The 26,240-nt window shown below is 43.4% G+C and overlaps 1 protein-coding gene across 2 annotated transcripts in view; it reads left to right on the top strand.

Annotated features, from left to right (window-relative positions):
* LOC124595643 (diacylglycerol lipase-beta-like) overlaps positions 1–26,240 on the top strand; it is an 855,670-nt gene that overhangs the window by 670,256 nt on the left and 159,174 nt on the right. For both annotated transcript variants that reach the window (XM_047134491.1, XM_047134481.1), the window contains exon 4: positions 14,780–14,883. In XM_047134491.1, coding sequence (XP_046990447.1) covers positions 14,789–14,883 — 95 coding nt within the window. In that variant the 5' untranslated portion in view covers positions 14,780–14,788. The remainder of the gene's footprint in view (positions 1–14,779; positions 14,884–26,240) is intronic.

The raw sequence follows: 26,240 nt of genomic DNA, 5'->3' as shown, positions 1-26,240 counted from the left end.
TGTATATGGCTTTGGTAGCTATTTTGCATTTCTAAATGCGGTCGCGACATAATGCTGCTAAGAAACAAGAAAGCAACAAAGGTGAATTATGAGTTCATTAAGAGATGCAGCACAAGATTGGCTTATGGAAGAACGAGGAAGGCAATCAGCTGTGCCCTTTTCAAAGGAACCATCCTAAAATTTTCCTTAATCGATTTAGGCAACCGACGGGTAAATTAGACATACCTAACTGGGGTAGAAATGAGGAATTAAGTGTTGAAAAAGATAAGAGGTGCTTATAAAAATTGTAACCAGCCTACAGCTACTGACGTCGAGAGATTGTAAGCGGCTCTCGAGGCAGACACTGAGAATATGAAATACAGAAAAATCGTCCGTCATAGTTAAAGGGACGAACGTCTGCCGTTTGGCAGGTACGGACGCATTCGACGCAATCTAATGTCGTGAATGCAGTCAGGCCCATTGCGAGGAGTTGTGCTTGCGGTCCGTCTGCGTAAAACCTAAGGTTTGCTGTCTAAATATGGGAACAGAAAGAAAACTGGTAGTCTGCGACGACTCGCCACGGCGTCCAGCAAAGTTATGCGCGTCTACGGGTGCAAACAGATAGCTCTGGTTACCTGGTAAGAAAGGAGGCGTCAGTGCCATTTAGAGTAAAACATCGCGCGCTCTCCACTAGCTCTTTGTCAAAGGATTTTAAACAGACTATTCGCTCAAAAATTAGATTATTTCGTATGCTTGTAGCTTTATATATCAGCTTCATTGCGAAGTGGTCACCATTTTCTTAATGTTCATGTTTACTGTGATATTTCATGTTTAAATAAGACATTACCAGAAATTCGAAAAGTTTGCAATGAAAAACATGGATCGCTGTTATTCTGCGTTTGGATCGTATTATGTCATACATTCTTGCACATGAAATTTAGCGAAAACATTGAATTTTTCTTTAGATTTAGGAAGAGGTCTCTAACTCGAAAAAATGGATTGTATACAGCGCGTCACTTCCATTCGTCCGTGCCCGTGAATGAAAGGATTCGAGATATTAGGACGAGAATTTGGCAAATGATGCACGCAAAGAAGAGTGTTTTGCCATGTCCATAGCTTGTAGAACTTTCTTATCTGCGACGATATACCAGATGCTATAGTTTTTATTTTATTTTTTCCAGTGGAATACTGTCATTTTATAGGAATCATTAAAAGCTAGTGCAAAGAGAATTTACTAGGGTGGCCCAGCGGGAGGCGTTTGATCCTATAATTTGGACGCACTGTAGCGTCGTCGGATGACGTTTCGGGACACGGCTTCCTATCCTCAGTTTTTTTTCTCACGACATCCTCTGCTCTCCCTTGTAGCCTGTTGCTATCGTTGCAGTATTCCATGTTCATTAATGATAAGCACACGTAAGGAGCTGATGTTGAACATTTTTGGATGTTGAAACATTCACTATCTGATAAAAAATGTCCGGACACGCAAAAGTAAAGCGGAATTCATCACTAGGTGTCATGAGAGGCAGATCCGTCATTGTAGAAGGTGGGGAGAGCATTGTCCGTACAGAAGCAATAACAGCAGAATGGGTTGGTCAAGAGATCTCTGTGGTGTCGTCTGTGGACCAGTCAATGGTAGAGGGTGGGGAGAGTATTGTCCGTACAGAAGCAATAACAGCAGGATTGGTTGGTCAAGAGATCTCTGTGGTGTCGACTGTGGACCAGTCAATGGATGACACCGGCACAAAAAATCCAGCGGGGGCGTACAGTTGAGGTGGCGTGAAGAGTGACACCGTTGGAGAATGGATGACTGGATCGAGCGTTTCGTAGTGATGCCCTGTAGGACTCACGCTACATCCTATAGCAATCTCATGGATAGGTTTGGGTTTGGCCAATGCCTGGAGAACCTGCTATCAAGCGTGCGCCAACAGTGAAGTACGCAGAAGTTGGTCTCATGGTATGGTTTATTTTTATGGATAGCGTTTGTCCCCTTATTGCGCTAAAAAAACGCTGAATGCGGAAGAACATGAACGCATTGTACAACATTACATAATCCGTACAGTAGAGCAACAGTTCGTACACGATTAATTTTATCAGCATGACAATACAGCATGTTATTAAACAGCACCTATGAGGCACTGGTATGTGGACAATAACATTCCTGCAGTGGACCGATTTGCCCAGAGTCTTCATTGGGCCAATGAAACACCTCTGGGATAAGGTAGAACGTGAACTCCGCTCCAGACTCCGGCCTCCAACATCACTATCTTCTCTTGTTTTGGCTCTTGAGGAAGAATGTGCTGCCATTCCTCCAGACGTCCAGGGTCCTCTCTGGAAGTGTCCCCAGGAGAGTTGAAGCAGCCGTAAAGGCGAAGGGTGAAACCCCACCTCGTAATTCACTAATAGATGTCCGAATACTTTTGATCAGACCCTGTAGTTTTAATTTGTCTCAGTAATATTAAATCTTGTGTGCGTATGCAGGCGCGTGCGTGCGCGCGCTCGCGCCTGTGTGTGTGTGTGTGTGTGTGTGTGTGTGTGTGTGTGTGTGTTGCTTTCGAGTTCACGGGTGCTGAACGGCGAGGTTATCAGCACTCTTACACATATTAAAAGAAATGAATGTGGATATTAAATCTTACTGACCACGTTGAAAAAATATCGGCATATACGATGAATTTGTAAGATATGAGAATTGCGTGCGACTATATTCGCATAGTGCTACAGAGGTTGTAAAACTAAAAGAGTTTTATTTCCAAGTAAAAAATAGTTTCATAGGGCGCTAGTGCTGAAGAGTTTTTGTACAACAGTACGAATATTCTGAGCGACAAAAGGCTTGGGATACAGTTAGACTCCGCGACGTAACTGACACTCACGAATGAGCAACTAATAATGACTTAAAAGCAACATTAGTTGTCAACCAAAAATAATAATTGATTAGTTAACTTACCACGATTTTGCTTTGTTCCATTGCCAGAGAAATTATTACATATTCAGAGCAGTTACTATGTTTCTAAGTCAGTCAACAACTCTCCTTTGGAACGCTGTAAATGAGTGTATGATGACCATCTTAGATTTGCAGATACACGAGACAGTGGTTACCTTTCAGACTGGAGACGTTCGTTCCGTATCAAGTTATTTCCCAAATTTCTTTCTCCCATATTTCCACTCTACTGACAGGGTATGTCATAAATATAAACCACCTCGCTTTAAAAACTCGCTTTAAAAATTACGTTTACATTTCGAACCCAACGGAAAGGCTTTAGCAGCCACTAACACGAGAAATTAGCATCAGTAATAGCACTGCTTTTAATTTGACTGAGTACATTTCTTAAAGGGATTTTCTTTTAAAGACACGTTTCATAACGTCAGACAGTGGGTGTAATGTCATCATTTTTTTTACTGAGAAAACGCAGCAATTACTTATTTGCTATTTACTCAGTTTCTTCTTTCGATTGCCGCGCGTGGTAGCCACGAGGTCTGAGGCGCCTTGTCACGGTCCGCGTGGCTCCCCCCGTCAGAGGTTCGAGTCCTCCGTCGGGCATGGGTGTGTGTGTCGTCCTTAGTGTAAGTTCGTTGAAGTTAGTTTAAGTAGTGCGTAAGCTTAGGGACTATGGCCTCCGCAGTTTGATGCCATAAGACCTTACCACAAATGTCCAAAATTTTCGTCTTTCCATTATCAATCTCGAGCTTTTGTGACCGTCACAAAATGACGCGTTTTCACGTTTTTTGTTGATACAAAAGCAGTCATCCATTCTTGCGCGTCACGTTGGTTGCATTCAATCTAAGCAAACAGCAAATATAATTTGTAATACAGAAACACCCTCTTACATCCCTTAACAAGCAGGAAACAAATGAACTGCCGACATTACCTCTCAGCTTACACTCATGGCATGGAAATGATGGACATAAACACTTACTGAAACCTAATATGCGAAAATTAAGCCCCACAACAGGAACTATAGCTACGTTCATATCACCCACTCATGGCATGGAAATGATGGACATAAACACTTATTGAAACCTAATATGCGAAAATTAAGCCCCACAACAGGAACTATAGCTACGTTCATATCACCAAATTACACCAGTCAGGCATTCACAGTGCCTCGGTAGAAAAGTTACGTTCTTTTCTTTTAAATAGAAATGGATGACACATAAGTCGCCCGTGATTGGTCTTTTTTTCTCACTCTCTTGGTGTTTCAGAAGGTAATTTACGAAAGAGTGCTATATGAAAAATGTATGTTTATGCAGAACTCTTACATAGGTAACTGGATTCCTGCTTCGCACCTGCTCTGAAACTGTTTTATTTTCTTTACCAAAACACCTAAAGTTGCTAACCCCTTTCCGTGAACAGCCTTTGCATTCATCGTGTAATGCCAGTGCTTTCCCTGTTCTGTTTTTGTTTGCTATTCCTTGTGTAACTTGCTTGCATCTAACGTACTTTATGCGAGCGACGCACTCCCTGAGCTCTCCACGGCTATACTGCGATACGTGGCTGTTTGGTGCGTTGCCGCATCTGATGCGTGTAGGCGTAAAGGCTAAGTAAAAGACGACCTCCCCTACGCAAGTATAATCTAATTATTCGGCTGGCTAGCTGTATCACGCTACGACGCAGTTCAGATTTTTGGAACACCACACTTGCATTCCTGATATCACACCAAGTTCGTAGTAGGTGAAGGTCGCTCCGCAAGTTTGTGCGTTGGTCTCGAGAGGCTGTTTATGGCCTTGAGGTTCAAAACAACAGTATTTCTTCCTTTGCGTTCCCTGTCCCATGCAACCTGGTCACAGTGTTTGTTTGTGTATGGATACATTCGAAATTAGCTAGTCACAAAAAATAAAGGTGAACAATCTAGGTACTGGTGTGTGGTGACTTAACTAAGTGGTTATCAGGTATAGTGCTGCAAGTAACTCAAAACCAACTGCGTATCATCAGAATATTTCAAAATGGTATGTCGTATAAAAAATTGGATGCTTTGAGTGACTGCTTTTACAAATGGAACTCCAGTGATACCAGGTACACGGTGGCATAATGACAGAAAACTAGGTAACAAGAATGCTATCAACTCCGCTACTCACTCCCATTGTAACGCACCATCAACATTCTGAGTACGACACCAAGGCCCTTTTTCCGTTGATGGTTCAAATGGAGAACTCTGATATGTGTAGGCAATAAGCTGTATTTAACTTTATGATACATCTAGGCTGTTGCTTGCAGTGGTGCAAAAACGTGCCTAGATTTATCCTTTCTATTTACGTGTCGGAATAGAGGAAGTTATGGAGCTCTTACTTAATCTAATTACTGTAAACCAAAGTAACTTCAATTGGTGCAGCACTATGGGACTTAACATCTGAGGTCATCACTCCTCTAGACTTAGAACTACATAAACGTAACAAACCTAAGGACATCGCACACATCCATGCCCGAGGCTGGATTCGAACCTGCGACCGTAGCAGCCGCGTGGTTCCGGACTGAAGCGCCTAGAACCGCTCGGCGACATCGGCCGTCCCTAAGTAAATCTCTGTAGGGCGTTACGAGCGCAAAATGGAAACTACTTCGCTAGACAGTGGTCAGCAATGCACTGTTTCTTTTCCAACTTTTAGTCCTGTTATAGGTGACTGCACATTGTCCAACGTTTTTGCTGCCAGTAGATTGCCTCCCTCAACTGAGAATCTAGAAGGTTTGCAAAATTACCGTCTACGGAACCTACAACCTCGACCCAAAACGTTTTCCATCAGTCTCGCTAGGTTTGGAGAATGTATCCCGAAAACGCTTCCTGCACCCATTACAGCAGGTTAAACGAATTTCTCCTTTTCTTCCTCGGTACCATCGGTTTCCGCCCACTATTTTTACTGTTGTTTATTTTATAGTTTATAATAGCATCCACAATGGCAAATAGGTCCAAAAACGGAATTTATTGCGAAAATTCGTTTTCATATTTTTTAGTCGACACTGGACGAATGCAGCACCCTTCTTCTACAAAGGTTATCCAGTTAATTCTTCATGTAAAACGCAATGACACTTTCTTCTGATATGTTTAAGTTGTCAGATATTTAATACGCTTTTAACTGCCGATCTTCCGATACCATATAACGCTCATCGTCTTCGTAGAAGGACGTGCTAAGATATCTCAATAATTTTATTTTTACATGAAAGCCTGTACCTTAATCTACGCACTGACGCCATTACGGTATGACTCTTCCTTGTTTGCCTTGTGTACTGAGTGTTTAAGATGCCTCCGACAATCGTGAGTCCCGCCGACTGTGAAGTACGGGCTGTTATAAGATTTCTTAGTGCTAAAGGCCTAAAAGCGATCGATATTCATCGTGAGATCTGTGCAGTTTACGGAGAAAACATTATGAGTGATGGAATGGTAAGAAAGTGGGTGAGAGCATTTAAAGATGGCCGCACAGATGTGCATGATGAACAACGGAGTGGACGTCCTTCGGTCGTTAATGAAAGTCTGGTGCAGGAAGTGGACAATAAGATGAGAGAAAACAGACGCTTTACGATTTCCTCCTCGCGGGATGACTTTCCTAATGTTTCTCGTAATGTTTTGTATGGAATTGTGACCGAGCACTTGAATTACCGAAAATTGTGCGCACGTGGGGTGCCATAAATGTTGACGGATGTGCACAAAACCAAACGTTTAGACATGCATTGACTTTCCTTGAGCGGTACGGCAACGACGGTGATGATTTCGTAAGCCAAATTGTTACGGGCGATGAAACATTGGAGGCCTACGCCACACCAGAATCAAAGGAACAGTCCATGGAAGTTGAGCAAAGGCATTGTTTTGCTGCAAGACAATGCCCGTCCGCATGTGGCGAATCAGACCAAAGATCTCATCACATCTTTTCGATGGAAAACTCTAGATCATCCTTCGTACAGCCCCGATCTTGCGACCCGTGACTACCATCTGTTCCTGCACTTGAAGAAACACCTGGGCGGTTAGCGTCTTGAAGACGATGACGAAGTCAAAACAGTGGTGATGCAGTGGTTAACAAGTCAGGCGGCAGACTTCTATGAGGAGGTTATTCAAAAACTGGTATAACGTTATGACAAGTGCCTCAATATTGACGGAAATTATGTAGAAAAGTAGATTAAGGTACAGGCTTTCATGTAAAAATAAAATTATTGAGATATCTTAGCACGTCTTTTTTAAATTTCTAAACGGTACTTACTTAAAAAACACGCCTCGTACATTACACACCGCCGAGTTACACACTACAACTCTTTAGCGACAGAGAGCTGCAAATATGTAGATATGAAGAATAAAGTTGTAGAATGTGAAAACGTTTGTTTTATTTAAAAGCGTTAAAGGTTTTCATACAAAAAATTCGGAGTCATTACTTTTCAGCACGCCACATATTTTCTGCAGGTTGTGACAAGAATTGAGTCTTGAGTATATGAGTTTCTTTTGGAAACGAAAGGACCAGGGCATTGGGTGACGTAAGATTCGCCTCCGCTGAAATATGATGAGATGTCAAGCGATGCGCAAATCTTTTTGGTTCCAGAGCGTAGTTATATCATAAAATTGCCGGTTATTGAAAAATAATACAAAAACTTGATGAACGGACGAATAACTCGTTTGATTTTACGGAGGAGGAATGCTTTCAAATGCATTTTATACGCGTCCCTCCCCAATCTCCTCCCCTGCATAATTTTGTTTACTCGTGCGAAAAAAGAAGCTACCACTGAAACTGGACGTTTCTAACGTACTACTGCAAACAGATCGATCACTAAAGCAAAATGCAACCCACATTACCTAAGAAAAAGAGTGAAGCACCTAGAGAGGAGGAGGAAACGAAATGAAAATTCAAGTGCTAAAAGGATATGTAATGTGTTCAAAATGGTCCATATGGCTCTGAGCACTATGGGACTTGGCATCTGAAGTCATCAGTCCCCTAGAACTTAGAACTACTTAAGCCTAACTAACCTAAGGACATCACACACATCCATGCCCGAGGCAGGATTCGACCCTGCGACCGTAGCGGTCGCGCGGTTCCAGACTGAAGCGCCTAGAACCACTCGGCCACATCGGCCGGCTATGTAATGTGTGATTTCAGATTTACACGGCGTAAGAAAAACTTGAATATTTCTTGAGCATCCATTCGAGTATCGTCGTCCAAAAGGAGTGATAATTGGGCAAGCTGCCTTCTTGCCTTCTACAGGCGTTCCCGATGACTGACCGACAGTCGCAGTCGCTTTTCTCGGAAATATTGTCTGTGGGCGGCTAAGCGATTACGCGCTATTCCTGCTTCTCTTCGGTATTGTGGAACCGTTGTGGCCTCTCTTGGGTAGCTGGCCTCGGATGTGTGTCCGACGTCCTCCTCGGTGACAGAGGAATGCTACTCGCTCAGCAGGTTAGGTCAAAATGCAGTCGGCCTGTAGTGCAGTTGATGGCCCAGTTCCCTTATGACCTTTTCATAATAAGTACTGGCCGTCTGTCGGAATCTGCCTCTCAGTAGCAGGATGCCCGTGATCTCATGTAGCTGGTGCGTTGAGTGCCGCCGTGGAAAACTCAGGGCGCGCATCAGCGCCCGATTTTGCACCCTCAGCCATTTTCAGTGTGGCTCAAGGCATCGGTCTCAGCAATGCTAGATATAGCGTGATACCGTGGTGCGGAGGCAGCGCCGACGACGGACTAAGCAGAGGGTACTGGACGCGGGGGAGACCCACCACTCCGCTTCTGACGTCACTGATGTACGGTAGCCAGGTGAGCCGCTGCGCGAGTGTGTCCTCGAGGTATTCTGCGGCTCTTCTCCGCGGAGTGGCGTCTCCCATGATGTTGATTGGCGGCAGCTTCCTTTCAGGGAAGACGGGTAGCGGCTTTTGGCAGCATTGAGTTTTAACCTGTCATGTCCTGACGTAGGTGGAAGAGGAAAAAAGGGGTTACTGGTCAGTCTGCGCTCCCGAGCGGTACAGAGCAGCAGGCAGAAGGACAGCTCACAGTGAAGGCATTTGATTGCTTTCTTCTATCTGAGCCATCACTGGTGCAGGCATTTACTAGAAATTCAGGTGGTGAGACTCGGTATAGAACTCGTTTTGGAGACTCTTGGACAAACAGTGTTTTGAAATAGTTGTTTATTCCAGACAGGACTAACTAATACACTGGAGGCTAGTTCTAGGGTTAGAAAAATCATGACTAACGCTGTTACAACAGAAGCCAGAAGTCCCAGAAGTGGATGATAACCACAGTAGCAAACACTAGCAGCATCTTAAGGCAACAACTTAGTTGCAAAACAAAACATACTGAATGTGACACTGTTCACTGAGGCACTCCGAGTGAGAGAGCAGACTTACGCGGAGCTGGACCGAGGCTGGAGTCGACGGACGCGGATTCGGCGCCCAGATCGTCTGACTGAGAACTCCACCAAAATGCGAAATCTAAGGGTTTTAAAGAGTCGCGTGTGGTCACTGTTTTTCCCAGTTAAAGCCACCCAGCCAGTCCCGTAGATCTCTTGTAGGTGACTGCCAATCATCGTTTAGTTAGGTCCCCTCTACTGCTCCTAAGGCGGGGATGTTAATGCAGTTGCACTAACTAACTCCGTATTATTTGGTATCAACATTGTTCAGCTGAAAGCTAAACGTAACTGCCAAATAATGCTTGCAACATTATTGTTATACGTCATTTAGCCCCGCCTCTCGGGCTCCCCGGAGGAGGGACTGCTAGGTCAACAGTTTTTTGGCGTTTTCGCTCTCTTTCTAACCCTTGTGAGCCTGCTGACGTTGCTTTTCTTAGGGCTGGTATCAAGCTGGGCTTATAAGCTAGTACGTGCGTGTTGGTTACATAGTTCTACGGTGGCAACCTACTTCAGCGTCTAGACGACATATGAAGTTACATGTTAATTCCCCGAAGAGTAACTAACGCCCTGGGACCGCGTCTGAGGGCGTCTGCATTTTCGCAAGGCTCTCCCCTTACGGTTTACTTCATGTAACGATATCTCTCCTAGTTTCGTCTGCCCTCAGCATCGTCTCTACTTCCGCGCCTTGGAACGCCTGTCCTTCTTTTTCACAGCTTCAAGATAACACTACAGTAGCAAGGAATAATCAATATATTACAAACCGCCACTTGGTGTATCAGACGCCAAATGCGGCGCAACCGAGCTGCATGTGGCGTCTCGCTGTCCCCGCATTCACACAGCAAAATAATAGCGTCGGCGTACAGCGCCAGTGGTTCAAAAATGGTTCAAATGGCTCTGAGCACTATGGGACTTAACTACTGTGGTCATCAGTCCCCTAGAACTTAGAACTACTTAAACCTAACTAACCTAAGGACATCACACACATGCATGCCCGAGACAGGATTCGAACCTGCGACCGGAGCGGTCGCGCGGCTCCAGACTGTAGCGCCTAGAACCGCTCGGCCACTGTGGCCGGCACAGCGCCAGTGGGACTTGCTCACTCTACGGTGTGTCGGCAGTGCACAGGGAGTACAGGAGGAAGCCGAGTACCGACCCCTTCGACACTACCGCGAGTGTTCACCGCTCCGTTCACATGAAAGGTACTCTCAGCAATGTAAGACCTATGGAGGACCACTGTGCGTCTTCGGGATCCTATGCATCAAGAGTTTGTTCTCGAGAGCGTCGCGTCACATGGTCAAAGGCCCTGGAGACGTCGAGCAGTATCGGACTGATTGATATCTGCTAAGTGAAGCCTTTCTATTCTCCTCAGCCCCCCTCCCCCCCGCCTCGCATTCTCTACCCGCTCGCCTACGAACGCGGAGCTGATGCGGTGTCGGGAAACGCGCGGCGTCAGGCGTCGATCCAGTCTTCAGTTGCACCTCGGCCGGCACCGGACGTGGCGACGATGGGCCCACGTATTCTTCAGGTGTAATGACGGGAGTGGATTTTCACGTAGTTTGCCGCTGTCCTTTGATCATGCTAAAGGCTGGGTCGCATGTCTTGCTTAATTGCAAGCCCCTGTCTTTATTAGACCGTCACGTATTCGGATCTCTGCAACCTCATTGACAATACTGTCCCAGAAGGTGTCAAGTTGATGCAGCAACTTGGTGTAGTCATAATTCCTGGTATGTCCGTGGTTGATGTAGCGCTTTGCCACAGCGGACTTTGTCGGCTGGGCGTTGTCTGTGTAGCTTTTATGCTAAGTGCATCTCTCCTGTACTGTTCGGATAGTTTGGCCTACATGCATTTTCCCACACTGGCAACGCATGCGGTATTCTCCCGAGTACTTGGTTGTCCTTGACGGATCGTCCGAAAAATTGTCGAATTCACAAAACCTGTACAGCAAACTCGAATCTCTGGTCTTTGTCTTGCTTTCACGTTTAATTTTCTACGTAAAACACGCCACACCGTCGTTGTTGACATTTTCAACTCACGTGAAGCTCTGCGTAGACGTTTTGCAGGGCTGCTTGTGAAAGCTTTCGTCATTCGTTCAGTGTCATTTGCATTCATACCTGGCTAATTTGACTGCCTTCCTGGCTGCTGCTGTTTTCCCTTACTGCAGTCTTAATTTTTGTTGCACTCTTTGCTTTGTCAAATTGTAGCACACGCAAAGCCTTCACAGCTCCATAAATGCCATCTTGATTCTGATACCACCTAGCGACCATACAGGAACAACACTTCACGCCTGCAACACAAATGTTGTATATTGATACTTTGCAACGCTACTTATTAGGTGGCAATAAAAGTGCAACGCTACTTATTAGGTGGCAATAAACGCTATACAGTGTTACCAAACTCTTGAAACGGTTATTGGCTGTATGGTTCTTTTTTTCAATCTCTTGTTAAAATCGTCTGCGAGAGAAAAAAAATGCTGTGTTGTGAAAATGTGGGATTTCGTTTTCTTTCTCGCACTCAGTTTTAACCACGAAAGCGGGTTATTTAAACCGTTAGCCAAGTTCTTTCGCCCCCTTGTGCTGTCTCCTTGGGTTGTGTATACCATAGTATGTTGCTTTGTCTTCTTGCTTGCTGTTGCATACGGGTAACTGTAATCCTACCTGTTCGCAGATTAAAACTATGCCATATTGTCAATGAAGCCAGTGATTAATTTTTTTTTTAAGTTTAGGTACCGGAACGCATTCTTCAACCATACAATACCCCCTTCCCCACCCCACCCCACCCACTCAACGATAGAAATCACAAGTTTCAATATATGAAAACATGGAATAAAACTTAAAATGAGAAATCACTTTTTTACAGATTATGTTCTGAAATTCGGGTTTCTCAAACATAATTTCTTATAATCAAAACAATAAAATGTCAAGATATAATATAAACAACACCTGCAGGGTCATTTTGCACCATAGTTGTCCTCGTACATATCGGCACAAGTTGTTAGTCTTCGTGACCAGGACGTCATGTTTGCAACTACTGCCAGCAGCAACGTTCAGACAATTGCATTGTATTACGGTATATTAATAATTTTTACTTATGGACCGTCTGACAGCAACTGAATAAAACACAATTTTAGTGCCATACGCGTTTCGCCTTTATTTTTTGCAAGGCATCATCAGTGGCAGGTTGCGTGGACAATTTGCGGTTTTTTTCTTCTTGTGAACGCCAATTTGCGGTTTTTTTTCCCCATTCCACAACACTATGCACTGAACGCTTGTTTTAAAGCAATGTTTTGGTTTCTGTTGCCGACTGTCAAATGTTTTTGCCAAAGATCGAATTTTATTGCCAAACTTATGAGTGTAACTATTGAAGTATCTGTAGTCTGTTCGTGTATGCATTTGTGTGTGCGTTTGTGTATGTGTGTGTGTTTTTTGGTGTGATATATATTTTTTTGTGCTTTGGGTATATATATATATATATATATATATATATATATATATATATATTTTTTTTTTAATTTTTTGCTGTGTGTGTGTCTCCAGATGATGTGGGGAAGAGTTTTCTTTTTTTTAATTATTATTTTATGTGTTATGTTATCATTTCCTTTACTAAGTGTAGTAGGGAGCCTGTGCTAATGTGTGTTTGTTCATTTATCACATGTTTGTTTTCTGCTATGGCTTTCTGGATGTGGAAGTTTTCTTGCATTTGTATAAGATGTTTGTCATGGTTGCTTATTCTCATTATTTTCATTTCTTGTTCCATGTTTGTAGGATGATGGTTGTAGTGTTTTAAATGCGTATGGCACTAAAATTGTGTTTTATTCAGTTGGTGTCAGACGGTCCATAAGTAAAAATTATTAATATACCGTAATATTACACGCAACTGAGGAAGACAGGACTATAAAAGTTGAAAATCGCATTGTAGCTGATCAGTGAACGTGTTTCCAGTATTAATCAATAACGCATTTAGCGATGAACTACGAAGAAGACATTCCTGGTCAGTCGTTGTAACGTACAGTTCCAACTTCCCGATGAGTTACACACTGGACTCGCACTCGAGAGGACGACCGTTCAAACCCGCGTCCGGCCATCCCGATTTACGTTTTCCGTGATTTCCCTAAATAGCGTCAGGGAAATGCGAGGATGGTTCCTTCGAAAGGGCACGGCCGATTTCCTTCCCTATCCTTCCTTAATTTGAGCTTGTGCTCCGTCTCTTAACGACCTCGTTGTCGATGGGACGTTAAACATTAATTTCCTCCTGCCTCCCCTTCAAGAGTTAGGAGAAATAAAATACAATGTGACATGAGACACTGAGTTCGGCGTTTAGTAAATGCTTTAAAGCCTTTTGTTTTACTTACTGAACTACATTTGAACTGCATTGGTTTTAAGTCTGCATTCATCACTACAACCAAGCAACACATTTGAACGCGAACGTCCCTATAATACGTCTTCGCGAAAAGTTAACTTCGTGCTCCGTTTGTATTATAGTAGCTGATCGGTGCGTGACGCGTTAGTTGGTAGCAATGCAAGAAAAAGATAGAAACATAGCTCCCGCTCAGCTCTCCTTGCCTTACGGCTGCAATCTTACACCTCCCCACAGACTGATTGTACATGAGATTCTTCAATCAGATATTGTCGTTCGTAACTTTCATAATAGTGAGTGAAAAAGAAGTAACTAGTTTCATATGTACAGGGAATAAATAAATAAGCTTTTAAACGTAAAATGAGACCTATAGAATAAAAAATATCTATGACACACATAAAACGAGATATTGCCATGCTACTATCAATGAGATTGCTCCTGTCGTAAAGAAAACGCGATATGTACCGATCACAGCTTCGGAACGTACAGTATACACACACACACACACACACACACACACACACACACACACACACACATTCCGCCAATGGAGGTAACAATAACGTCGCCCCAAGCCCCCGCGCGCCGCATCACGTTGGTCACCCATTGTCACGTCCACTGGTGTCGATGCAATGTAATACACGTGTACCATTTTCAACTCTCCATTACCGAGATAAAAAAAGTCTAGGAAGTACCTGAACATCGTTCCGACATGTACCAACCGAAATTAAGCCCTGACTGAAGCTACTATTCTCACACATCCAACAGCACGTGAGGTTTCTCTCATACCTCTTAACACCAATGCTCGCAGCCCGATTTACTCATCCATTTTAAGCGACTTCAATTAACAATTAAAATTTCGTTTTCAGCAGCAATAAAAAAGATTCGAGGCCAAAGAAAGGGGGAAACAGTAAGTTTATGGGGGGAGGGCGGAGTAAATAGACATAGAGAGGGGGTGGAGGAGGTGGACAGAGAGAGAGAGAGGGGGAGGAGGAGCAGATGGACGAAGAAAGGGAGGAAACAGAGATGGGCATAGAGAGAGGGAGCAGGAAATCAGAACGTGCATCCAATTCCCGCACATATTTAGCAAGTGTAAGTCATTGTCGTGTTTGCTAGTGTAAAGTAATGTAGCCTTGTTGTTGTGCAGGTGGGCACGATGCCGTCGCTGAAACTGTTCGGACGCAGATGGCTGGTCGCCACCGACGACCTCGTCTTCCCTGGCCTCTTCGAGTTCGCCTTCAGAGCCGTATGGTGAGTACTCTGTGGCTGTACGTAGTTCCACCAACATTAAAACGTTACTCAACGCTGTGTGCGATGACTGCCGGACAATGTTATCGCTGGACGACACTTGTACGGCTGTTCATTTACAGCCCTCTTTCTCTTGCATTCGTACACTTAACTTTCTGAGTGTACAGTGCGACAGCATTCACCGCCATCACCTTATTTCCATTAAAATGATAAAATAGAAAACAAGATGTTTGATATAGAGAAAATAATGTTTGTTGTATTTTTGATAATAAACTGCTACAGCATAGCTACAGAATGCATCTGCTGACTGTGGCGCTCTTAATTTACTCTATCCTATCAAAGACGTCCGTACTGCAATTAACGGACATTAATGTAGGCTCTGTCCACGCGTTAATAGCAGCTTGAACTCTACTGGAGGATCAGTGAGGTTTCTGAACGTCTGTGAAGGAATGGCAGTCATGTTTGACGCTCAGGTCTAGGGCAAACTCCACTTTTCAACTCACACCAAAGGTGCTCCTTTGGGTTCAGGTCGGGACTACGGGCAAGCCAGTCCATTTCAGGAATATTATTGTCCATAACCGATCGCCTCCAGATGTTGACTTATGGGAGCGTCCCGTGTCATGCTGATGCAAAAAAATGTTCATACGTGTGTGAAATCTTATGGGACTTTACTGCTAAGGTCATTAGTCCCTAAGTTTACACACTACTTAACCTAAACTATCCTATGGACAAACACACACACCCGTGCCCGAGGCAGGACTCGAACCTCCGCCGGGATCAGCCGCATAGTTCATGACTGCAGCGACTCAGACCGCTCGACTAATCCCGCGCGGCCGTGCTGATGCAGTCATCGTCTGTTCTACTGTATGTAATATACAATACTGTAAATTGTGTTCATATTCTTCCGCTTTTAGCGTTTTTTAAATGCAGTAAGGATGCGACATCGAAAATCACAAAAAACACCCTCATATCTTAACACCACCTCTTTCGTACTTCACAGTTGACACCACACACTATGGCAGGTAACGGCCTCCAGACATTCGCCAAACCTGCGCCTCTCTATCAGATTGCTGTAGGCATGATTCATCACTGCAAATCACCTGTTTCCAGCCATCCACCGTCCAGTAGCGGCGCTCTTTGCCCACTTCAAGTATCGCCTGTCATTGACTACAAAAGATATGTACCTTATGAGGAGCTACTTGACCACTGTACCCCTATCACCTCTTTTCTTTTTAACTCCCTACGCACAGTCGTTGTGCTGGCTGCACTACTCACATTCACGAGTGATTCCTTCCCATGACTTCATGCGATTGCTTACAGCCAACCTGCGCAATGTTCCACGGTCGTCAGTACAGCAGGTCCCCCTGATCTAGATTTAGCCACGGTTGTTACTTCGCCTTTCATCTTCACAGTCACATCACCAACAGTCGACCTGGCAGGTTTATAATGTTGAAATATACCTGATGGTTTTGTTACTCAACTGACAATCAGTGGTTAATCCATGTTCGAAGTCACTGAGCTCTCGTGATCGACTCTTTCTGCTGCTAGGTGCGGTTCACACTGAGGTGATACGTTACACGATGCGATACGCGATAAGATGTAGAAGCAACCTGCATCGGCAGAGCGCGTGGAAACGTAATGGAAGTGACTTAATTGGTTCACGCAAGTATGACAGCGAAACTTCGCCGATACTCGTCTCTATCGCACTGCCCGTCGCAACATGGATTGCTGTTCACTCCACGCAACACGAGGAGCATCCGAGCGATGTGGCGCAGTGGTTAGCACACTGGACTCGCTTTCGGGAGGACGACGGTTCAATCCCGCGTCCGGCCATCCTGATTTAGGTTTTCCGTGATTTCCCTAAATCTCTCCAGCCAAATGCCGGGATGGTTCAAAGGGCACGGCCGACTTCCTTCCCCGTCCTTCCCTAATCTGATGAGACCGATGACCTCGCTGTCTGGTCTTCTTCCCCAAAACAACCAACCAACCAACACAAAGAGCGGAATTTCCATTCATCCGATCTGCCTAAAACCCACAGCTTTAAGACTCGCGGTGCACTCTCTCTCTCATTCGATTTTTGCGAAACTGTTCGGTAAAAAGATTTAGTTATTTGCATTATAGCCATACATCACAGCTTGAGTATGAAATGGTTTTCTTTTCGTTATTGCCAATAGTTCCTGTCTTACTTCAAATTAAAGCATAGCACCGCGCATATTTAGAAAAGCTTACAGCGAAAGCTGTAGTTTATGTTTGGTGCATTTTACTATGACATATACAGGGTGTTTCAGAATGAATGGTAAATATTTTAAGAGGTGGTAGTATAGACGAATAACAGTAAAAAATGCCGTATAATATGTGTCCAGTTTTGATCGAGTACAGAGATACAGCTGAGTTCAAACATTTTCGTTTCGTGTGTAGGCATACCGATTGCTATTGGTTGCTAAGGGGGTATTTATCGAATGTCAGCAATAGAGTGCTGATGTTCACGTTGTGAAGTTATGCTTTAATTTAAATTGAATTTTTCATTTAGATTTGTTGGCCGGGTCTACTGTACTGTAGCGTGTAAACATGCCGTGCCTATTTACGCATGCTGAGTATACCGATATGGTATGTGTGTATGGAAACGCTGTTACTGCTTGTAGAGAACACGGCATACGATATCCCAACCGCGGACTGCCAGATTCAAGAGTGTTTACTTTTGTGTTCAATACACTGCGTGACATTGGTACAGTGCCCAGCAGTCACATTGCATCTGGACTTGTAAATGAACAGACTGTGGTTGAACGAGAAGACATTATTTAATCGGTAGAACGTAGTCCTTCAACAAGCACAGGTAGAATTTCTGCACATATCGGTGTCCCACGGACAAGAGTATTTCGGACATTACGCATGTACGGGCTGCATCCGTATAATTTACAGTTCATTAGCACCTTAGAGCAGGAGGTGAAGATAGACGACTGGAATTTTGTCATTGGATACTTGAAAATCGCCAGGTAATCTCATTTTTACTCCTTACTGATGAAGCCACTTTCCCTCGTGACGGCATCAATGACACTTGTAATTCACATCAGTTGCCTGAAGAAAAACCACATGCTGTTGTAAGACATTTTCAAGAGCACTTCTTTGTAAATGTGTGGTGTGGTTTGACAGACAATCAGTTGATTGTGCCTTTTGTGTTATCGCATCGTCTTACAGAACCCCGTTATCTACACTTTCTTGAAAATAAGCTTCCAGCAATATTGAAAGAGATTTCTTTGGCTATAGGAAAGCGTATGTTCATCCAGCATGACGGGGATGCTGTACATTGTAGTCGTTAGGTGACACATCATCTAAACCTAACATTCTCCGGAAGATGGATCTGTAGATGTGGGTACGTTTCTAGATCACCAGCCCTCATAAAAGAACGCAAAGACTACCTCAGAAAAGCTACACGTGGTGTTATCAAGAGAAGTCAAAATTGCATTGAAGTTGGGTGGAATTTTTGAAAATAAACTGCGAATGTCCACATTTGCCTTTGCTTTAAGTTTGTTTGGGTTACATACTAACAGCTGCACCTCTGTCCTCAGTAACAATTGGACACATGTTATATGGCACTTTTATTGCAATTCGTCTATACTAACACCTAAAATATTTACTTTTCTTCCTGAAACATCCTGTATTGTTGCGTAAGAAATGTAGTTATTTACACTACTGGTCATTAAAATTGCTGCACCAAGAAGATATGCAGATGATAAACGGGTATTCATTGGACAAATATACTAGAACTGACATGTGATTACATTTTCAAGCAATTTGGGTGCATAGATCCTGAGAAATCAGTACCCAGAACAACCACCTCTGGCTATAATAACGGCCTTGATACGCCTGGGCATTGAGTCAAACAGAGCTTGGATCGCGTGTACAGGTACACCTGCCCATTCAGCTTCAACACGATAGCACAGTTCATCAAGAGTAGTGACTGGCGTATTGTGACGAGCCAGTTGCTCGGCCACCATTGACCAGACGTGTTCAATTGGTGAGAGATCTGGAGAATATGCTGGCCAGGGCAGCAGTCGAACATTTTCTGTATCCAGAAAGGCCCATACAGGACCTGCAACATGCGGTCGTGCATTATCCTGCTGAAATGTAGGGTTTCGCAGGGATCGAATGAAGGGTAGAGCCACTGGTCGTAACACATATGAAATGTAATGTCCACTGTTCAAAGTGCCGTCAATGCGAACAAGAGGTGACCGAGATGTGTAACCAATGGCAACCCATAGCATCACGACGGATGATACGCCAGTATGGCGATGACGAATCCACGCCCCCAATGTGCGTTCACCACGATGTCGCCAAACACGGATGCAACCATCATGATGCTGCCTGGATTCATCCGAAAAAATGACGTTTTGCCATTCGTGCACCCAGGTTCGTCGTTGAGTACACCATCGCAGGCGCTCCTGTCTGTGATCCAGCGTCAACGGTAACCGCAGCCATGGTCTTCGAGCTGATAGTCCATGCTGCTGCAAACGTCGTCGAACTGTTCGTGCAGATGGTTGTTGTCTTGCAAACGTCCCCATCTGTTGACTCAGGGATCGAGACGTGGCTGCACGATCCGTTACAGCCATGCGGATAAGACGCCTGTCATCTCGACTGCTAGTGATACGAGGCCGTTGGGATCCAGCACGGCGCTTCGTATTACCCTCCTGAACCCACCGATTCCATATTCTGCTAACAGTCATTGGATCTCGACCAATGCGAGCAGCAATGTCGCGATATGATAAACCGCAATCGCGATAGGCTACAATCCGACCTTTATCAAAGTCGGAAACGTGATGGAACGCATTTCTCCTCCTTACACGAGGCATCACAACAACTTTCACCAGGCAACGCCGGTCAACTGCTGTTTGTGTATGAGAAATCGGTTGGAAACTTTCCTCATGTCAGCACGTTGTAGGTGTTGCCACCGGCGCCAACCTTGTGTGAATGCTCTGAAAAGCTAATCATATGTCTATCACAGCATCTTCTTCCTGTCGGTTAAATTTCGCGTCTGTAGCACGTCATCTTCGTGGTGTAGCAATTTTAATGGCCAGTAGTGTAAATCGTTTTTAATGCTGCAAGTAAAGCCACACCTCTTTCCAGTACCGAGTAAATACACGATACATTGTGGCGGTTGGCCGCGACGAGCTACAACGCGCCACTCTCGACGCTGTGACCGCACGCCGCGCTATGCGGATGTGTCTCATGTTGCTGCCAGTACAAATCGGAGCATTCACTCGGGTGTGTGCTTTCAAGCGGGAAACACGTCTTGATTTGTGCATTTCTTTTTCTGCTGCGTATAGTCATCATGTCGTTCACACAAGAGGACTGTTCGCAGGTGACATCTTTCGTCCAACTTGCGCAGCCCGTCACATGGCGCATCCAATGACAGACAAGCAAGCTATTAAGCAAGTAGTCATAATGTTTTGGCTCATCAGTGTATACTGTGCATGAAGTAATATTGGCGGCCGGAGCGGCCGTGCGGTTCTAGGCGCTACAGTCTGGCACCGAGCGACCGCTACGGTCGCAGGTTCGAATCCTGCCTCAGGCATGGATGTGTGTGGTGTCCTTAGGTTAGTTAGGTTTCATTAGTTCTAAGTTCTAGGCGACTTATGACCTTAGAAGTTAAGTCACATAATGCTCAGAGCCATTTGAACCATTTGAAGTAATACTGTCGTATTTTCTTCAAAGAATTTTTACTGAGCAAAGTTCTATGGAAAACACAAATGCCTTAGTTGTATCTAGCACACAACGAACAGTATCCTCCATACCAATGTATCACCCAATCATGAAGCGTACTCTGTAACTTTGCTTGGTAGCTAGCAGCACACGCATGTGTATCTTGGCTACAGTGTAATTGGTACATATACACTATGTGATCAAAAGTATCCGGACACCCCAAAAACATACGTTTTTCATATTAGGTGCATTGTGCTTCCACCTACTGCCACGTACTCCACATCAGCGACGTCAGTAGTCATTAGACATCGTGAGAGAATGGGGCGCTCCGTGGAACTTACGGACATCGAACGTGGTCAGGTGATTTGGTGTCACTTGCGTCTTACGTCTGTAGACGAGATTTCCACACTCCTAAACATCCCTAGATCCACTGTTTCCGATGTGATAGTGAAGTGGAAACGTGAAGGGACACATACAGCACTAAAGCGTACAGGCCGACCTAGTCTGTTGACTGACAGAGACCGCCGACAGTTGAAGAGGGTCGTAACGTGTAACAGGCAGCTGTATATCCAGACCACACAGAAATTCCAAACTGCATCAGGATCCACTGCAAGAATTATGACAGTTGGGCGAGAGGTGAGAAAACTTGGGTTTCATGGTCGAGTGGCTGCTCATAAGCCACACACCACGCCAGTAAATGCCAAACGACGCCTCGCTTGGTGTAAGGAGTGTAAACATTGGACGATTGAACAGCGTGAAAACCTTGTGTGGAGTGATGAATCACGGTACACAATGTGACGATCCGATGGAAGGGCGTAGGTATGGCGAATGTCTGGTGAACGTCATATGCCAGTGTGTATAGCGCCAAGAGTAAAATTCGGAAGCGGCGGTGTGATGGTGTGGCCGTGTTTTCCACGTAGAGGGCTTGCACCCCTTGTCGTTTTGCGTGGCACTATCACAGCACAGGCGTACAGTGCTGTTTTAAGCTCCGTCTTACTTCACACTATTGAAGAGCAATTCGTGGATGGCGATTGCATCTTTCAACACGATCCAGCACCTGTTCATAATACACGGCCTGTGGCGAAGTGGTTACACAACAATAACATCACTGTAATGGACTGCCCTGCACAGAGTCCTGACATGAATCCTATAGAACACCTTTGGGATGTTTATGAAAGTATTTTCCACCCAGGTATCCTGATAATTTTGATCGCATAGTGTACTATGCACAGATAACTATATTTAGTGTTTGAACGTACTTACTACAAAAAAAATTGAACCTACTAATTACATAAGAGGCTAGGAATGAAAGTAGAGACAACAATGTACCTATTGTGTACGGTATTAGGAAAAGATGGTATTACTGTTCTCTTCTTCTGGGGCATAACGGATTGCTCTACTTTTCAACACAAACTGCTACTGCAAGAACTGACATAAAACAGGAACTATGCTATCAAATATCAGTGTTGTTTGCCAGACTGGCTTTTTCATTTTACATTGTAAGAAAACATGTACTGTCCAAAAAAAGAATGTGCAGTTAGTTACCTGCAGAATATAGCATTTAAGTTTCGTAAACTTTCATATGTAACAACGAACATTGTTTTGCGCACATGATGTAAGTTGTGCTACTTTCGGAATTTCCGTAGTGTGGTATAGAAATAGCTGTATAATACTGAGTTTTTAAAAAAAATTGATTGTACTGCATCTCTTTTATGCTTTTAATGTCTTCTTTTATTTTCTTGTATACTGTGGTGATACCTAAACGCATGTAAACAAATGTGAAAAGAATGCAGCAGTCTTAAATTCGAAACGATAATAAGTTGTTTTAGCTCAGCTATACATCAATTTTCAAATAACCACTTCTGTCTCTTCGTTCAGCAAAAATCCTAGAGAGTTTCTCAACCAAAGGAAGAAAAATGCAGCCGAAAGCTTCGTGCTGTGGCATCACCTCATTCGAAACTTCCGAAAAAACTTAACACTTCCTATCACTCAGGTAAGAGGAGGACCCAGTAGGGCGGCAAATGTCACGTGAAGCGATTGCCGCCAGTCACGAACTGCAGACGGAGGCAAGCGGATGGGGAAAGGAAGGCCATACTAGAGAGCCTACTTACAGAGAGAGTGGCCATTCCACAGGCCATCGCCAAGGTCGCTTTTTTGTTTTGTTTTTGTTTTTCAGGTTGTGTATGTGATGTAAAACTACTTAGCGTTATGACGTGAAAAGCAAATGTCATTCCTGTATGGCTATATATTTATGTGGAGGTTAGTGAACAATCTTGTGTGGGGTGTACACGTCGAACGAACGCCAAGAATAGTGAATATTTGTTAAAGACTTTTTGACGTTCTCGGAACTATGGGAGTCGACCAGATAACGTTTCGTTTGTTTTATTTCCTATGTTCTGAAGCCACTTCGGTTATTTCTGCTGGAATATGCAATGTTGAAATATGTAGCCTATAAGCTTTTAACACATCTTTTCATATCCAATTAATGCCTTTTCAATGCGTCATCGGCCTAATAACTTATACTGTGGAAACCCAGAAAACGTATTGTTGCTCTGACAGAATTGGAAACACAATATCATTATCCACGTTATGCACATTAGTAAAACACGAATTGTCAAGTTTATACTCCTTCCTCTTCATTTTCCATAACTGATAATTTGCCCTATAAATTTCAACATACAACAGTTCGGAAATAAATTTGTAAATAAAAACATGAGTTCAGTACATTGGGTGTATTACTACAGACATATCTCGCAAGACATAAATCAAATATTTCAGATCAACAATCTATTACAAAAGTAGTATCTGGCTTTCCCCAAGGAAGTGTTATAGGCCGTCTTCTGTCCCTGACCTAGTTAAACGATTTAGGAGACAATCTGAGCAACCCTCTTAGATTGTTTGCAGATGATACTGTCGCTTACTGTCTTGTAAAGTTATCAGATGATCAAAACCAATTTCAAACTGATTTAGGCAGATATCTGTATTGTGCGAAGAGTGGCAATTGACTCTAAATAATGAAAAGTGTGAAGTTATCCACATGCGTACTGAAAGGATTCCGCTAAATTTCTGTTAAACTATAGATCACACAAGTCTAAAGTCTGTAAATTCAACTAAATACTTATGAATTACAGTTGCGAACTACTTGAATTGGAACGGTCACATACATAATGTTGTGACGCCCGTCGTCTTCTCGAGTATTGCTGCGCTTTGTGGGATCCGCATCAGAGAGGACTGACGGAGGACATCGAAAAAGTTCAAAGAAGGGCAGATCGTTGTATGTTATCGCTTAATAGCGGAGAGAATGCCACGAATATGATGCGCGAACCAGGGCAGCGATCATTAAAACAAAGGATCTCCTCATGAAATTTCAATGACTTATTTTTCCCTCCGAATGCAAAAATATTTTACTGGCGCCCATCTGGATAGAGAAATCAGAGTTCGTATGGAAAGCTTTGAGTGTTCTTTTTTCTTGCGCCCTGCTCCTGAGAGGATCTGTAGAGCAATAGCTTGAAGGTGTTTTTATGAATCCTCTGCCAGGCAGTTAATTGTGAATTGCAGAGTAGCCGCGTGGATGTAGAATAAGTCAGCACCAGAGGTGAAGTAAACGGTAACTGAAATAAAAATAAAAATAGTGAAACAAAGTTCGATCTCAGGGCCTTTGGGTTAGTATTCAAGCACTTTACCACTTAGCCTTTTTCAACTAAAATCTTTAATTGTACAATGAATTGCAATGTTTTACAGATTTTGATGCGCATCTTAACCGTCATAAGTATACCCTACAAGTTATTTACATTAAGCAAGAAATTATTATTAAGGATATTAATAAAACGACTATAGCAATGCCCATTTTGTAATCACGTGTACATATCATTTTCTGATCAACATAAATTGTTTTCAAAATCTTTCAGCGCATTTTCATTATGCTGTGTTAATATATTGTTTGAACAGCTTTTAGATTGGAGAAATTACACAGCATTATTGCAACCATTGTGGCAGGACTTAATTTTTTTGAATAAGAATTTCACGTGCATTACAAGAAAGTGAACATGCGACAGTTAGATCTATAATATGAATGATTTGTTAAAATTTTTCGTAGAGGAAGCCATGAAGACATGTAATAACTAATTGCATGAAATACTTATGAAATGTAGTTTGTTACTTAGTAAATGAATTATTTAAATGATTTTTGTACGCCGCCTTCTAAGAACATCGTATGTCAACCATTTGACGTTGAAAATATGGCTTTTTCATTCATTCTTCTGTTAGCACGCACAGAATTGTACACAACACTGAATAGTCTTGGAACAATATCGCTGCTACTAGTAGATTCCACAAATGTTGGATAGACACTACTAATGGCATATCACAACGTAAAATACGTACTTCACACAGCGAGAAACAATAAGTCGGTTTCCACAAATCGCTTTTACGATTCCAGTCTCGGAAGTTTACTTTAACTGCTCACTGTTTGTGTATTTCTTCATTTATCGAAAATATTAGGGTCAGGAGCCACTTCCACTACAGTTTTTAGAGTCGATAGCAGGACAACTTGGAACTGCTCTTCATTTTGCTTAAAAACTACACATGTCATATTAGTTTCTTCGTCAAATCCCCCATCAATTAAAATTTAGTCTACAAGTGCTGGTGTGAAAATCTGATTGGTCAATTATCGTTGTAGATGCTTACACATACTTTCCCTGTGTAGAGCTTTAGGCCGGTTGATCTTTCTAGTAGAGACATTTAAAGCTATATTCCACTAGGACTAGCTAAAGTAACTGAGAAAACTCAGCAGCACAGAGTGGTTTACCAGATCGAGGAAGCAGTCGTGATATATGTCTAGCATCACCGTACGTTCCACTACAACATCCCACTTTCCTGGTAGTTGTCTCGTCAGCTGTATCAACAGACTGGTTCCGAAAATGTTCAGACCCCGTAAGTCACACACAGTCACTTAATTATGACAATTACGGTAACTCGTAGTCATATCACCGAGGCCATGTGAAGCTGAAAAGATTCAGTCCGCAACTTCGTACAGCAAATTGACAGGACTAGTTTGTCGAAAAGAAGGATGCGGTGAGAGTGAAGGAGAAACGAATGGATGTGTTTTCGAGACGAATTATGTCACGTCCGATGCTGTCGTTAAAAGTGTGCAACATTTCGACGTTCCTCTGTGGCCCGGTGAGTCGAGAGAAAAGACGTAAAATGAAGTTGTAAAATTGCCCCTAGTGCAAACAGTGTTATGTTCAAATTAAAACAGCGCATCGGTTTTTATGCAACAACAAATTCAAAAATATTGTCTCTATTGAGGTCGAATTCGACTGTGACAGTGGCTTATAACAGATCTGCGAGAAATAAAGTTTATTGTTCTATGGCTCTACCGGCCACCCGAGTCCTCTGTCACAGTTTTACAGTCATTCAAGGAAATTCCACGGTCAGTAGCCTGGAAATACTCAGATCATACAATGTTAGTTGAAGGTGACTGGATCTAACTAGTATACACAGGGACGTTTATGGTTCAAATGGCTCTGAGCGCTATGGGACTTGACTTCTGAGGTCATCAGTCCCCTAGAACTTAGAACTACTTAAACCTAACTAACCTAAGGACATCACACACATCCATGCCCGAGGCAGAATTCGAACCTGCGACCGTAGCGGTCGCGCGG

This window comes from Schistocerca americana, chromosome 1 (genome assembly GCF_021461395.2).
Source record: "Schistocerca americana isolate TAMUIC-IGC-003095 chromosome 1, iqSchAmer2.1, whole genome shotgun sequence".
Taxonomy (NCBI): Eukaryota; Metazoa; Arthropoda; class Insecta; order Orthoptera; family Acrididae; genus Schistocerca; species Schistocerca americana.
This window is presented reverse-complemented; position numbering and strand designations above follow the sequence as displayed.